Source organism: Lampetra fluviatilis, chromosome 8 (genome assembly GCF_964198595.1).
Source record: "Lampetra fluviatilis chromosome 8, kcLamFluv1.1, whole genome shotgun sequence".
Lineage (NCBI taxonomy): Eukaryota > Metazoa > Chordata > Hyperoartia > Petromyzontiformes > Petromyzontidae > Lampetra > Lampetra fluviatilis.
In genome coordinates this window covers 796,194-813,593 of record NC_136282.1, presented here as the reverse complement: position 1 = coordinate 813,593, position 17,400 = coordinate 796,194, and the positions used below count along the sequence as shown (strand labels likewise).

Genomic DNA, 17,400 nt, shown 5'->3' with positions numbered 1-17,400 from the left:
TTAGGTATCCATTGCGGCCGTAATGCTTTATCTGCTTCCTGGGAAAACAATAAGATCATGTGCATGGTAATTATTGAGTGTTTAATGCAGATATTGAGTTGCCGCCTTTTTCTTGCAGTAAACACTGAAGTATTCTTGCTCTACCTCGGCAACTGCATTTTTTTATATACCATCTGCTTTATTAAATCTCTATTTTTCAAGTTCCCACAGTTGACTGCTGGAAAAAACACATGCAAACATCTCTGCATGTATCGTGCATTCCTCAGAGGATAACAGTCGTGCGTGCAGATGAAGTGAATTGAAGGTAATTCAGCACCAAGATTTCCACTATTCACAAGGTGGTCGGAAATGTTCGTGTTATACCACGTTTACCGCAGAGGTGCCAAGAGAGATCCTCACAAGATCAGGCCACGATGTTCGATATAAATCACGCAACGCAAACGTCACATCAGCAATAGATATAGTCGCTCGCTCTCAGATGTCAACGCATCTGTAAGGTGTGCTATTAATAAGGATATGCTTTTTTTGTACAGTGTTTCCCAAATTGCAAAGTAATACTGTTGTGTTAATATCTACGGTGCAAACACTGTTGTCATGGCTGCGTCCGCCACTCCTGGCCTTTATTTCCCATGTTACGTTCAACGGGCGTGCTCACGGTGATGCGATGATACGATTTGCGCCTCGTAGCAAGAAGGACCTCGGTTCGATTCCTAACTTTGACACCTTTCTGCGTGGGGTTTCTATATTTTGTTCTCCGTGGGTTTCCTCCGGGTTCCCCGTCTTTTCCTCTGGCTAAAAGCACACACAATGCCATTGGTGGTGGCCACACATTTCAATGTAGCCAGCCCTTTCTGCAAAATAATCTTGGGAATCGGTGTGGCTTCACCAGTTAAATTAGTAACAAATAACGCTATTGTACACCCAAGCCTTTATTATGCAGCATGTCATTGTAACTGTGTCTTACGTTCATTAAATAGTCATGAACATGTAATTTTAATTGTATAGTATTTTTCGTCTTTGTAATCCCAACATGACATCCTTGACACTGTGAATATCAACATGGAGGCACGGTTCTTATCAAGCACAATAAAGACAGAACCAGTGAGGATATTTTGAATTCATAAAAAAGACGAAAAACCTGGAGCTCCCAAGCACCCCACATGAGAGACGGCGACAGTAGCAATTCAGATGACGCCATATTCGCTGCAAGCATCGGAGATGGAGACTCACTTTGGCCTGAGTGCCCTACTCACGTTGAATACGTGCAAGAGTTAAATGTAGCCCATAGATCTTCTGTAGACTCTGCTGAATGAGCTTTTTAATCATGAAACATAATTCGCGGTTCGAACCTAGGAGGCTGCCCTGGTTAATGCTGCAGGCGTATTAACTGTGACATGTGCTGTGAAAAGATTCCTGTCACATCATTCGTAACGATGCCAATTTGTCAAATTTTCCGAAAATTTTCTGAAAGTTTCTTAATTAAGATGACAGCAACATCGATCGGCACTGTGAAACTACCACGGACTGTGTCTGTGAAACACAGCAGCGCCTTCCTGATAGCCTTGCGCTACAAGAACGGAGCATGTACAAAAAAGTTCTAAAGTAATATTATTATTAGAAAATGAACCTTATGGCGGTACCCCGGGGTACCATAGTCCCCCGGCTCTCACATAATGTCCGTGATACAGTCATTTTTAGTCTGTTGATGGTCGGCGATGCGGCAATCGACTCATATCGACGAGCTGTACACGATGCACTCTGGTGCATACTAGCGTTCAGGGTTTCAGCGCAATCGTCCTCGCTACGTTTTGACATCGCGGAGTAGCACTGATTTCGGATTGATTGGTACCCCAGTCGTGGAGTTAAGTACACCCCTGGAAAAAATAGTGTCCCAGAAATAAAATATTAAATGCCTCGGCCATTTTGTATTATTTGGTACCCCGGGATACTGCCATAAGGATAAAATATCCAAAAAGTTAGAAAAACCTTACTTTTATTATTAACAAACTGAAGTTACATCAATATTACTTAAATGTTAATGATCATGAAAGAAACATTGGAGCACGACTGCTTCTCATTGAATCAACTTCACGAATGCTCGCCACATGACAATTTGCGTTACCCTGGGTTTAAAAAAAACCTGACTTCACTATTTTTATTTTACCATGTAAGGCCCACTGAGCTACTGTATTTCTCTTTTTCAGAAGCGACCAGGCTATCACAATGATAGCTCAACAAAGTGGCTTATGTGGACATTTATAGCAAGCAAATACTCTGAAATCAACATCACGTGTTTAGGAGGGGGAAAAAGCGAAGGACCCGGAGAAAAATGCATGTGATCACATGGAGAGAGACACGCAGACTCCAAATATACAGGCATCAGGGTCTAGATCGAACCCACGACTTCCTGCATACCAGGCGAGGGAATAAATATCTCATCACCATGGCGCCTTAAATCACCTGGTAGCAAAATGCATCTCTGCAGGAGCCACTGTGAAGGGTGGTGCAAGGTCAGAACTTGAGCCGCATGGGCAAGGTCTGGTCGCATCTGGCCGTGTGACGTCTGATCAGACCCGAATCTGATTCTGAGCCACATTTTTTTTGTAAATCTCATTGTCCAAGGGCTGAATGTGATCCAGATCGACGTACTGATCTTATCCGGATCACAGTTAAATTATTGTCAAATAACCCATATGATCTCATGTATGATTTAAGAGAAAAATATATGTTGATATATATTTTCTTTTTTTTTAAGTCGTCCTGTATAAACTCCAGTTTACTGAGAAACACACCTTTGTTTCTCAATGCACATAGTAAGATGAAATAGTGCCCGTGTAGTGTGATGGCTTAGGCATGCTCTAACAGCAATCATAGTAATACATGGAATTAATATGCGTTACTGAGATTACAAGATTAAACATGCCTTCGATTTGCTGTTGAAGAATTTACATTAAAATACCTCTCTAGCTGGGACGCACATATCCATGTCTCCTGTGGTGTAACTAGGGCTCGGCCAACTGCGGAGGTACTGACAGAAGTGACTGAGGTAGACAAAATCAATTTCGTGTTATGATTTTATCATAAGAAAAATGTGTATCGCGTTTTAATGTTAGAATGACGAGCAGTCCAAACTTTCGATGAAATTCTGAACCAAACTGATATTATATCCATAGCCAATCACTGGCACTTAGTACGTGAAAATAAATCAGAGGAATCAGGGGTACACCTACCACGGGTTGGGAACCACTGCTCCAGTGCATACCGATCATAATAATTATTGTCGCAACAAGGATCGTAACTAGTAAACACGGCTCAATAATATGCAAGTGAGGTCCATAACATTGCTACAACAATGCACGAGCAGTAATCCTATAATCCAATTGTGCGTCTTGATGTTTCTGTGCAAGCGTCACCCATTCGTGCTAAATTGTGGTTTTTGTACTGTTATATGGCATTCATCTTTTACTGTGTCAAGATGTGTAGGATGTTAAATGAAGCTTTCATTAAAACTTGCAAAAAAGTAATGTGTCCTCTAAATCAAGGACTGAACTGTAAACTTTGAGGCCCTGGCATGGTTTTAAGTTCACACTGTTTTGTAAAAAAATATGAACATGTACCTTCTGAGACTCGACTGTGTGCATGGGCTCCCTCTGGTGGATGATTTTACCCACATGGGCATGCAATTTTAGAACGGGCAGTTTATCCGATTCTTGTTGGATTTTGGTCAGTAAATTGTTATTGTAGCAAATGTAGTCAAAGGCAAAATATTCCTCCAAGTTGACTTTTGCTCGAGTCTGAAGACTCAGGGAAACGCATGCCCATGGTGCACATCACATAAGCTCACCAGTGTGTTCCTGATTGCAGTGAAGCGCCTTTATCTGTCACCCTCTTATTTGCAAATCTTTGTTATCGGCAGAGGCCAGGGACTAGGGCTGCCACCTTTTCCCACTGTCGACCAAACCTAGACATGTTTCTCAGTCGGCCGAGGTCTATTATCAAAACTGTGCAGTAAACTGCTATAAGGTTCGATGCACAACCGGTACCAGATCTCGGCAAAAATCAATTCCTGCCACCCAAGACACAGGTACCGTTTCTAGGACTGTCCGGGTCTGACCTACCACCACCTACACGTGAACATTAATTGTTGTGGAGCTTCATACAGACGGAGGCTCCTTCCTGTACTAGAGCCATGCCACCTGAGCAGAGTAGACTTTCTGTCCATCTGCCTCGTATTTATCCAAGTAATTTGCTACTCGAATACAGCATTGATGTATTGCTCATCTCCCGTTTACAGCCCTGATCCAGTGGTAGAAACTCACCTTCCTATAGCAGTGGTAGTGTAGAGATAGGACAATCACTGTTGACTTCCCCGTCAAAGTGGTCCTCATTGTGAATCAATATGGGAGGGACGATGGGCCGAGTCAACACCCAACCAGGACCTTGCAACCTTCTGATTACGAGCTGCTTGCTCTCCTGGGAGAGACACAGAAGAATTCGTTTTTGGGTTTTTACACGTCTTGATTGTGGGTTCACGTGCCGTGAACGGAGCCTTTCTGAGAGAGACATCACGGGGACCGGGGTTCTTAGGGACCGCTGCTGGCTCTCTCCTGAATGCTCACAATGGAGTCAAGGTCATGACTACTGTAGTTAGTTTATGTAGTGATACCACATTATGTTTTTGTAGTCGAGCGTTTGTTTTGCTTTTCGATGATTGTGCTCCAACTTGTATGGTACGGTGCGGATCGATCTGGAGTGGCGTGGTTCATCAGCCACGCTCCTCAGATGGCCACGCAGTGCCTGCGATTAACTCCTTTATAAGTCTGGAGCAGGGTTCCTCCGAGTTTATCCTGAATACAAGGAGTTCCCCTGCCTGCAGAGTAAAGGTAGCGGTTTGGACCTACTCTTCAATGTTGACTGTGGGAGTACCCACACTTTACCCCACCACATGCGACCTGTATGAACAGGCACTGCGACGTTGCTGGGTGGCAGACAGAGCTCGGACGGATTTGTGAAACGTGTCCATTGTCTCCCGCTGAATATAAAATATGTAAACACAAAAATGTAATGTTTTTTTCCTTGAAGGATTAACAAGGTGTCAAGACTTCTCCGGGAGGATAATGCATTTGGATATTTAGCCAATTGATGTTGTTTTTTATTACAGAATGGCACAAGTGCAGAGGACATTGATGTAGCTTGAGAACACTCACCCAGAAAATAGACTAAACACAGGTCCCCAAAAAAACGGTGATTAACCCATTTGCCATCCCCTGGCATCTCGCAGCCCAGCCAGTGTATCTTAGCACGCAGTGCCATCCGTGACATCCGTTGATCCTGGCTCCAGAGCAGGGGATTACGACTGTGAGCTCGGATGCCCGGCACAACTGGGTTCATCTCTTAAGTGCTCCTGTACAGTGACAATTATCGTCGCAAAATGTGTCCTTTTAAAGATAGCTTCCTGACAAATTAAGATAATAAATTAGCAGACAATACACCGCCTTCACACATCCTTCCCTCCATTTAACAAAAACATGTGTTTTTTATTACAGATACCATCACCCACATGGCCTTCTGAGAGTCATTTCAGCAAAATCTGGAGCAGTGTCAACATTCAGTATCTCATCACCAGTGTCAGGCTTGCTTGAACCAATGCTGGATAATTGCCAAATGTTTAGAGGCAAGGACCCTCTCTGTGAGATACGGTTCCGAGTTCAGCGTTGTTGTGAATAAATATAACAATCTCCACAACGACGCTCGTGATTATTTAGTGTTTTGCATTGTATAATTTTGTGTTATGCTTTGTATAGTTTTTTTTACACGCTGTTTAGTTTTGTATCATGCATTTACAACCACGTACATGCTTTGAAACGCCCATAACTTTGGATTGCTGAACTAAAATTGTGTATATTCAGGGAATACAATATGCTCATATAAACATACCAGAAAACACGTTGCAATACAGGTTAAATTTGTATTTGTTGACTCGTGTTACGTACAGCCCATTATATATCAGCCTAAAACAATGTGATTGAATACCAGCACACTCCCAATGCTGATTGTCTCTTCCATTTATCTAGGTAAGCTGTTGAGAACACTGAAGCACATAACTAGCCCTCATTAGTCGCTTTCATTTGGTTGTCAGTTCCTGCCACTTTACATTAGTTCCCATAAGTAGTCTTCCAGTACTACATCTCTTTCATCTCCTTAACCGCACAAAATTATATATTTTTTAAACTCATTATTTCCGACGATGCACCTAAAAATCATTAATTGTCTAGCACGCTCGCTGCGTGCTCATTGAAACAAACAGTGGGTGTACACAGCGTATGGCAGAATTCAAATTGTCTGCTTTCAAGTAGGGTAGCTCGTTTTTTTTGGATATCCCAATGATTTGGAAATAAAAGTTATCCTCATTACCATTGAAGATCAATTGACAATGAAGTGACGCTGTCAGACTCCCTATTCTTAATTGCACTTATTAAAATGATCTTTTGAAATGCTGTTCACATGTCAGCATCAGAAATGTTACAAAGTGCTTGAATGTGTAGTCACAACAATGAGTGCAAGTCGGGGCTCTCATCAACGAGAGATGTATAGGACCAACAGTGCAATATTCATCTCATGCCAACAAAGACTATCATGAAATCCATAGTAACGATACATTATATTATCACACATTCATCATCATTCGTGATCTCTCCGTTGCTTAATGAAGGCCTCCTCAAAGTATACAAAGGGGAAGGCTCATTGACCAAATGGTATCATTGTGTACATCGTAAAGTAATCTGGGACAGTTGTTGGAACGAACCTCGCGTCGACGATTCTTCTTTTCAGAAAGGGATTAAAACTGACTGGAAGGATTGCAGGCCAAGGAGCCCCCATGTAGAGGAGAGTACATCCTGTACGAAGATCTTTGGGGACAGGATACAGGAGCGTTCAAAGGCCAACCGGCCACGTGAGCAATTGTGGCCAGGTCGCTTCTGAAAAACAAGTTAATACCTCGGTGGGCTTTGCCTGGTAGGATGGGGGTGGTCTAGCTTTATCTGTATGTTTTTGGGTGAATTGTTTACCTTTCTTATACTTTACACTACCATCATACTCTTTGGTTCTTTCGGTAAAGTCACGTAGGTAGACAAAAAAATAGATCATGACGTTTCGATCACAACACAAGCGATGGTTGCTTGCGTTGCGATCGAAACGTCATGAAGACGGTCGCTTATTGTTGCGATCGAAACGTCGTGATCTATTATTTTGTCTACCTACGTGACTTTACCGAAAGAACCAAAGAGTATGGATTCCTGCAGTCACGAAAGCTTCAAATCAAGACACTACCATCGTGTGTTGTATTGTGTGTTGTAACGCTCTTACTTGCCCCGACTGGACATCTGTGAAAAAAGGTTTAGAGCGCATCAGATTCCTCCAGTATAAATAAATATTCTGATTCTGGGGAATGGATATCAACGTGTAATAACGTGTTTGCAATGCTCAACTCCAACTGTACGTGACTTTATAGTTTGGATGGCCTATTTAGTGATGTGCTGATCACATTGGATGATGATTTCTTTAAGTCTTAATCCACAAAACATTCTCAAATGATTTTTCCTGGACAAATAAAAAATAATTGAACACAAAGCGTCAAAAAGCGTCACACAAAGCGTCAAAAAGCGTCAGCCAACATTTTGTAATAAGCTGATATAGTAATACAGGAACATGCATACGTGTGTATCACGCTATGTGTCCGTTTCACTTTTATGTATCGTGCTTATGTAATTCAAACTCATGTTTCTCATCTAGTTTGCGAAGCATTGAGATATATGTTATCAATAGCAACCTACAGCAATGAGAGTCCTTTCTGTGAACATTTAAGCAACTGGCACTTATGTATGAGTAGAAATTACACCACTATACACACTGTACATATATTTTTTGTCATGTACAGCGTTTTTCTTTCTTCATTTGTGAGATATTATTGATGATAACAAAAAAAACGTACCCATCCTAGAAAGCCCTTGGTGTGGAGCCATGTCAATAACTGGACAGGTGTAAAGGTCACAGGGCATCAGCGCTTGGCTTCACAGGGCAACCGACTTTGCACTCCCCACTTTTAACTCCATCGATCTGAAAGCTTCACAGCGATGTTTAAAAGACACCGCGCGATGTTCCCTCGCCACCGCTCTGAAGTCCCGCCTGTGGAATCTCGCGTTGATCAAAATGGCCGTCTCCACGAGGCGAACAACCGCATTTACACGAGGGTGGAAGTTTGTGTTACGCCCGAGCCGTTTGTGTTTCCTTTTGAGACGGCACCAATACTGAGCTGTTGAAAGCGTCGTGGTTTACCAACGCCACACTTTCTCGTGGGCACGCTGCGGAGGGTAACCTCCTGCAAGTTGACGTACATCTCAGTATCACGCGGATTGCAAATTACGTATTCCTAATTTTTTTTTCCGTAGCAATTGTATGGAAAAAGGGTGAATTCTCTTCAGTGAAGGGACCTCGAGTTTAACTCTGAATTTTAGGTTCTTAGTCTTCGTTCTGAGAATTGTTAGAACACTTTTTGGTGAAAACAGGAGGGAATTTTTGTTTTTTTAAATGCTCCATGTAAAAATATTTTTCTGTGGAGTAATATTTATGGGGCATGGCGTTTTAATAGTAAGAGGTTGTCTCCGGTCTATTTTCACAAAATCTAAATCACTGAGCACCTTAATCTGTTAATTTAGTTCAGATTGTTATGAAAATAAATGCATAAGTATACATACTGTATATATGTGTATATAACATATTGATACGTAAATACAATCTAGGATTTGTGACCATGTTTCGTGATGTTCTTTAGTCCACTATATTGATGCAATGTAGTGCCGTCTATGCGCCTTTAAACAATCTCTAGAGCAGGCAAAATAAAATTTCAGGTTCACGTGGTCAATGGCAGTGTTTTAGTACAAGGCTAGGGCTAAATATGTTGTGTGTTTAGTAAGGCAATGTTTGGAAGTGATAAACAATTGCTGACAAATGTAGTGTGGGAATTTTGGCTGGCATTGTTGGCAGCATAATGCCTTAAATGGAACTGCTATTACTTCTACAAATAATTCCTTTGCCCTTAGCTTAGAATCTGTAATTATGGCGATAAAAAACTTTCTCACGGGACTGGCTTCAATAACATTCGCAGACTAGAAGGAATCTCTGAATGGCTTCAGAACAAAAATCTCATTTGTTTTCAGTGGCACTGGAAAGAAATGTTTCTTTTCCTGACCCTTTCATATTTCATTCCTTTGCATTCACTCGCAACTCCGTTAACCAGCAGTGATATTGTGCCCCGGAGAGCGTTTACCCTGATATGAGGGGAGTGGTGTGGGCTGCCAGTAGCACTCACACTCAGACATCCAAGAAAGATGGCAAATATGTCAGTCCGTTCTCTTTCCCGAAGCGATGGGATTTGCTAGACGTCAAGTATAATTACCCAGAAAAGTAATGCAGTGATCTGTTTTTCATTTGCCTAATTCCTGCGATGTAAGATTTACAAGACAAACTGCCAGTATCATTTAAGCTAATTAAATCTGTAATGCATTGCAGCCTTTTTGTACTCTTGTGCTGACAAATCTACAAATAAATTATGTAAAATTATATTTTATCAATATTACCAACCCCTGACTTGTAATTAAATTGTTTGCCGCAATGTTTGTAGAATGATCTAGAATATTTAAAATGAACTCCCTCATGACTGTGGCATTGACACAACAACCCAAAGCTTTGTGTGTTGAAGTGGGCCCTGGGATCACTGAACACAGGAGTCAAGAGGGCTTTAAAGAAACAATATTAGCTTAGCTGTTTGGCCCGCATTCATTTTCCAGAGACTGGATACAATGTTTAACATTGCGACTTTTTAAAACATTTGTGCCACCCCTCGGGTTTATATCTTATAATTGAATGTGATTTTTTTTATTCTGCGTAGAACAAATGACATGATTATCTTCATCATTGTTTAAAATATATTCAACATCTATGTTGGATTTGCTTCAGTGAGCTTTATAAACAATATCGTTTAAAGTTTTACCCAATGGTACAGTTTAGGGCTATGGACAGGCAGGTGTTCTTGACAGACATTGCATGGAGCAGAACTGTAAGTAATGTCTGTCATCTCAGCCATAAATTAGATGTTTGCAGATAAGGGGCAATATAGATTCATGATTCTTCTTATTCCATACGACCAGATATTCCACGTATCTGGCAAGATGGCTCAACAGTGGTTGTCCTATGCATAGACTTGCCCCGACCACAGGATCGTGGAATTTATACCACTGGCTCATGGCTGTAAACACGAGAAAAGCCACACCAAATGCTCATTTAAGTAAGAAAATCACTTAGACTTTGACTGGAGAATGCACAGGTAACGCGCACAGTAGTACTTGTACAGGGCTTCTGTCCAGGCCTTGATTAACGTTCTGCTCGTCCCTGGGGAATCCCCGTGGTGCTAAGGGTGTAAGACGCGGCCTGTCTAACGCACGTGGCGTCGCCTGAGCCAGTCCCTCGCTGGAAAATGTTACAATGAGCATCAGCGTCTGTGCCACTGTAATCATTCACCTCGTCTGACCCTCGGAGTTCCACGGCTGACACAGGGCAAGCATGAATCACTTAACATGGTTTGGAATATTGCAAATCCCGGATGGGTGCATATGTGACAATGTATCATTTATGATTTGTCGAAATTATTTGCAAACTATTACTGATATATTTCGGCTAATGGAGCAGACAAAACTGGAAAAAATCTGATGGGAATTACGAGGAACTATACAGACAAGCTATAAAAATTAGATAAAAAGGAATCAATGTTTGAATAGAATATTGTGACCCCCGAATTGTGGCAATTCATGAACTCATTGGGGTGTTAATCAGGACACGGCTGTTGATGGGGCGTTAGTACATCATGCATCAGGTCTCATCTTTGTAATATCCCAGGGACTTTTTGTTGATTTTCTAAATCGAGATGTGAATGATATTCTTGTGCAGGCAACTTCATCCTCACGCATCAATACGTTCATTTGCACCATTTTAGCATAAAATATGCACAGCAGCATATGCAGCGGTGTGACATTATTAAATGATTATCCGCGTGGTGCGGCTTTGTGTTGTGGTGCACGGGTGCACCGTCACTCACTCACATAAGCGCGACGGACGCTTTGATTTTTATGTAGTCCTGTGAGTTTTTCCCCCACCAGTGGGTCGGAGTCAATCAGGGCCTGGCATTGAAGGCCACGTGACCGTGCGGAGTGGACAGAATTACTAAGCTCCTAGCCCCGCCCGGTACAGAAACGAATTCGCGTGCGCGCGACCAAAGTGGAAGCAGTTCATATCCGACGTTTGTATTTCCCTGCCAACCATGGCTTTGTGGCTGATTCTGTGACTATTGTTGAGTTGAGAGATGTCATGGTTTTCTTGAAATGTGGATATGTCCCCCAAGATTACCATCCTTTTTGGATCAACGTATTTTGTCAAAATTCCTGGCAGATTTAATTGGTGAATGCATTTTTTTTTCAAAATAACCTACATTGCATCGACAAATTAACGTCATAATTTGAAAGTGCTGCTTGTTATTTTACAAAGTCAAATTGACTTCCTGCTCAAATGAGGATTGAGGTGGTGCCTATTCCCCATTTACAGCCCCGAGTCAGTAGGAAAAATTCCTCATTCCTATGGCGGGGGCGAGTAAATACATAGGACAGCCGCTGTTCACTTCTCAACAACGTGGTACTCCATTTTTAGTCAACACCAGAGGAATCATGGGCTGAGTCAACTCCCAAACAGGATCTGAACTCCGCAAACCTTCCGCTTGCGATACGCTCGCTCTCCCACCAAGCTCCCGAGCTGGCGCTGGTTATTGTATGTCTACATATCGCGTCTGTCCCCGACGTCTGTGCGCTAGCATGGTCAAGCAGCCAGTGGAATTGGCGTGGTAGTTTCACAGCGAATGGCTATGACGACGCCGTGCGAACTGCATCAGCACACGTCGCACTGTGACGTCACCGCTGGACGTGCTGTTTGAACCGAATGCTGCTCCACTATTACCCGGAGAGGCAGCCGTTGTGTTTAATGTGCTTGTAGTTCTGATCGTTGCCTTCAGAGTGTTTTGCGCAAGTGGTGTGGAGCCAGGGGGTTTGCGACCTGTCCCGGTTTGACCCAGACAGGTGGTAACCCGGGTTTAATCTGGTGCAGTCGGGGAATTGACACCTGCGTTCAAGTGGCAGGAATTGATTTGTACCAAGATATGGTACCGACATTATGTTGAACTTATTTCAGTTTATCCCCCCACTGTAGATAGATATAGGCTGACTGCGAAATATGCCCGGTTTTGGTCTCTTGTGTAAATGGTAGCAGCCCTTTGGAAGCCATAACGGGTTCGCTGCTCACGCCAGTGTGTGCTGGTTTGCATCGCGTACAATTGTGTATTCGTGTTTACCTTATCTTGTAATTCGTCTTTGTATATTTGAATGTGGTATTCAAATATGTCGCGTAAGTGTAAACTGTATTCAGTCTTTTTCACAATTTAAAACTGTTTGATATTTATCACGCATTACACACTTGTATTATTGTATGATACATTTGTACATGGACTGGTCCTGGTATCTTAAGGCCAAAGTGTGTAGTACCCTTGTAACACGTTGGGCAGCAGGGTAGCACTGGGGCAACACTTGTGCCTTACAGCTCAGAGGGCCTGGGTTAAATTCCCAACTCTGACGCCTCTCTCTGCGGAGTTTACATGTTGTCCCCATGTTGTGCATGGGTTCCATCCGGGTTCTCCAGTTTCCTCCCATAGCTAAAACAACTGCACAGCGCCAGTGGTATTGGCCAAACAAACCAATGCTGAAAATGTGCCTGCAAATTACTCAATCAGGAGTAGACGTAGCAGCAACATCTTCCCCTACTGGCAGGACTCTCCTTAGAACGAGCTACAGGCTGTTCTCCTATAACGACGCCGCGTGTTGTGTTCATAACGCCAATTGGATTTAACCCGATTAATGTAATAGGAAACACATTTTTTTATAACGTGGATGCGAATTGCATATAACGCGATCGAGTGAACCAACTACGTCGCGTGAGTAGGAATTAGCGGACGTACGGCTGCCTCGGCGTAGCATCACACAAAACATCGGGATACTGCTGGATGCTTCTAGATGCTACCCACACGCCTCAGTCTTTGTTCGGCCTGCATACGCATTTCACGTGTTGTTGCGGACTGTTCTTTACCGTAACAAGACTGTAATAAGACTCGGTGAGGCTTTCCTCGGTAAACAATAATTATAATAATTTGTATATATATATAAATAGCACGAAGAGGTTCAGCATCAGGACCATGATCATCTCCAAAAAGCAGAAGCACTTTTATTGATGGCTGACAAACAAATGAGAATGTGCCTCTGAAAAGTATAAACACGGATGAGATTGATAGCTCACACATGCTCGGCATTACTCCATATAGAGCGATGTGAGCCTTGCAACATTTAAAATATATATGTTTTCAATTACATTGTGCGCAGAAAATTCTACTAAGATTCTGGTTATGTATGTGTAAATCAGTTACAGTGCAAGCCCTACAGACGTGCATTGATATTAAAACATTTGGCTGGCCTTTTAGGCAGCATTTCCAGGGTGCAGCACTGTACGTACGTTGATATTCTTTAGCACCGTGCATAGCTAACCGTGCTTATCGGAGCAGAGCACGTTTCAATGTGTGTTTAACAGTCATAACCACGTGGAGCGGAGTTGGTGATTTGCCCCTCTTAACGAGCATAGGGCATTGAGTGTCTTCTGCCAGAGAGCCATGAAGCAGTGGTGGAAATTCCACATTCCTATTGCTGGGCCCAGTCTTTCCATGGAGCAACAACCGTTGGCTTCCCGCAAAGTGGACATCCAATAAACCGTGTCTATTTAGTGGGATATTTTTTGTTTGTTCAAGTTGTAATTGTTTAACGATGTGAGAAACTCCAGAGACCAGAAGAGTCTCATTTGCAGTCTTGACTAATCTGGGTCTGATGGGACCCAGTTACAGCCGCATTTACAAAATCATCCCGAGCCGATTGGGACCCATCCACAGTTCCTCGCATGCAACTGCTCGGCAGGAGAATGTGATTTGCCAATTCGTGTTTGTTGTAGGAATGTAGCTTACTGTATTGCCGGCAGCCATTGTCGATTCTGTGCATGACGATCGCAAAAATATTTTATTCACAAATCGAATTGTGACCTCATTGCATTGAATTGTCCAGCAGATGACTCATTCGACACCTTTTATAGATATAATGAGCCATTGATTAATACAAATCAATCCTTATGCCCTTAGGAGATGCATCAGATTGTGAGTAACATTATTATTTCAAATACACATTTGTATGTGGTATTACACCTCTATAGATTCCAGAGTTTCATACACTCTATATTGTGTGCATTACGCCACGAAAATCAAACATCGTCCCTTTGTCAATTGACTACTGGATGATAGCCTCCATGTCGGTTGTATTTGACCATACCTCACCATGCCGGTTCATGTGTGGTGGTCACCAAGACAGGTAAAGTCATCTCTCACGGTGCTATGCGCGAACCACTGCACCACTGTAAAACAAAATTAATCATAACTCTATAGATTCTATATATCCCCACCACTCTAGTTTATTTTCTAGATTATTTTATAAAGATATGAGAACAACCAATCAACCACCGATCGGTAATATTTGCGGCCAAAATGGGATAGATGTAATTTTTCATTTTTCAAGTTATAGACTCCACTGTATCTTAGCCCAATTTCAGCTTTTTGATCCTCTTAGAACATTGTATCTTACATCATTGACTAAGTTACATTCTTTCATTAAATGGGACGTGTTGGATGCCTACCATGAAGGTCTCAGGATTTCCATCGTCAGGCGTTCCCCTATCCATGCTGGTGCGTTGATTTCACTTGGATAATTCTAGATGCTTTTTTGTGCTGTTTAGGACAAAGTGATGCTGTCACCTCTAATGCACCAGCTATCTGGGAAGGCGGCAGACGACGGCCCTTTCCGCCACAGCGTCATCGACCTGACAAGTGCAAACGAAGACATGGAAGGTAATGATCTCCTCCGCTGTTAACAGGCGCACTTTGCTTCGAAGCCAACGCTTATTCATCCTGCAAAAAACCAAAAGCCCTCGCAGTTAGACATTGCCAATTTTACATGACTCGTTGGCATATGTACAGGAGACATTATTTATTTTCACACTGTGACTTAAAAACAAAAGTCATGCACAGTTCCAATGTACCTTGATGCACGCAAAGGTGAATTCTGTTACGGGAAAGACCCAGAATAATACAGACTATGGATGGGTTTCAGACAAAAACATACGGATTCTGATTCTTCGCACGATTTATACACTGCCTTTGAATGCAGAGTGCCTCTGTGTTAACAATTGTAACGCCATCCCTTGCCTCGTGACACCATCGTTGATAGGAAAATAAATCGTGGCTGTAATGAATGTCAAAACCGGCCCAGAGCTTGCTTGTGATGAACCAATGCTGCTGAAATGATGCACTCCCATAAGGCCGTGTGGCCGATGGGATGTGAACAAAATATATTTTTACATGGAGACACACATTTGGCAAGGGGGGAGTATTGTCTGAATATTTGTTGATGTTATTAGATCGTTTCCTTTATGAGCAGTGGCCATTTAAGAGAGACAAGCGAGCTAAGACAACCAGGCAGATAAGGCTGGTTCCGTCATGACAGTATGTGACAGGGTGCTATCGAGAGGGCTTAAGGCTGGCTTCAGCACACAGCCATGAGGCCATTCTGAGGCAGACCAACCATTTTAATTGTTGGGCACTCCTTCTTCACAACCTGAGATTGTATTTACAAAAGGAAACCCGCGTTCCCAGTGGTCATATTGGAGTTCTTATATGTAAAAATTCACAGATAAGAGGATAACTGATTACAGAAATATCACCGTATAATGCACTCATAGTCAAGCACACTCTTATACAACACGCATTGCTGTTTATTGCATTTGTAACATGTCATTTCGTCCCTCACACTCCACATGGGCTTCATTTGTACAGATGTTTTCATAATGCCAATATTTTAAATCCCTAACCACAGTACAAAGCGCATTTGCTATTGGAAGAGGGGCTGCAAGACGAAAACGGAACGTTTTCTGAGGTGTATTCAGTTTTTACGATGCAATTTGTATTGACAAAGCATCTAAATGCAGCCAATATCTCCATTCAAGCACTGACAAACTCAGCCCAGATAACGAAACTGCTTCAACTATAAACCCATGCACGCGGTGACAAAAGAGAAACACGCTATAGGCTATGTAATTTACTTGAACTAAATCTCCTGGCCAAATGCCAAAATCAAGTGTCTATTCAATTTCATCAAATTTCGAAGATAAGTAGGGGTGAGCGTGGATAGTGCTTGGATGGGCTACCACCAAGCATAACAGATGTTATAGGCTGCTGTGAGGTCACTTTGTCAACAGAGGGTAGTGCGGCCAAATCCACCGTCGTTCCGTTCTCCAACGTCCGTGCTGCCTCTTTCACCAACACGCCGCTGCCCAACGCAGAGAAACGCGGTCAACTCGGCCCCACCACAGCCCACGCGGAGTGACAGACAGGCCCTCATCCAGCAGTGGGTTGACAAAAGTGCCGCGTCTCTAGCAAGTGGCCTGGCTCGTTGCCTGAACTGCCGTTGGTTGCGTGTGTGCGCGTGTGATCGCCTTGTGCAGGAAGCAACTCCATGTCGGATGCAAGAGTTTTCCGCGAGTCAAGAAGCAGAGGGAGCAATGAACCTCACATCAAGCGGCCGATGAATGCATTCATGGTCTGGGCAAAGGACGAGAGGCGGAAAATCCTTCAAGCTTTCCCGGACATGCACAACTCAAACATAAGCAAGATACTAGGTGAGAACACGTGGCGAGCACGATGCGGGAACAACTGTGCATATTCGCGATGTAGATCGCGTAAATAAGCAGACAATGTATCTGTCCCACCACAGCATTGAATCGACACAAGCAGACGCAAGAAACAATCAGAGAGGCTACTTGCCTAATAACATCTGGCAGTACACCAGCATTGGTTGAAGGAACGCTGTCTCTGCTGATGAGATACTGAATGTCAAAGCTAAATAAACATACATTGTAATTGGTAAAGGCCAAACAACCCAATGCTGTAAAGTTAGCTGCATATTACTCAATTGGGATCACACACTGCAGTAACATCGCCCCCTACTGCGACAACTTGGCAGTACCTTGCTGACAAAGAGTCTTGACACTCAAGTGAGGCTTTCCTGGGTTAACAAGCATAGAAAATATGTGAACTAATTTCATACAATAGATCCAGAGTTTAATTGTATTCACCAATTCCCAAAAGGCCGTGTAGCTGATGAAATG

At 42.8% G+C, this 17,400-nt stretch overlaps 1 protein-coding gene across 6 annotated transcripts in view; it reads left to right on the top strand.

Moving 5' to 3' along the window:
* The window catches only part of LOC144933765 (transcription factor Sox-5-like), a 298,948-nt gene that overhangs the window by 258,904 nt on the left and 22,644 nt on the right, over positions 1-17,400 (top strand). For all 6 annotated transcript variants that reach the window (XM_078858849.1, XM_078858848.1, XM_078858847.1 and 3 more), the window contains exons 12-13: positions 14,974-15,085; positions 16,738-16,911. In XM_078858849.1, coding sequence (XP_078714975.1) covers positions 14,974-15,085; positions 16,738-16,911 — 286 coding nt within the window. The remainder of the gene's footprint in view (positions 1-14,973; positions 15,086-16,737; positions 16,912-17,400) is intronic.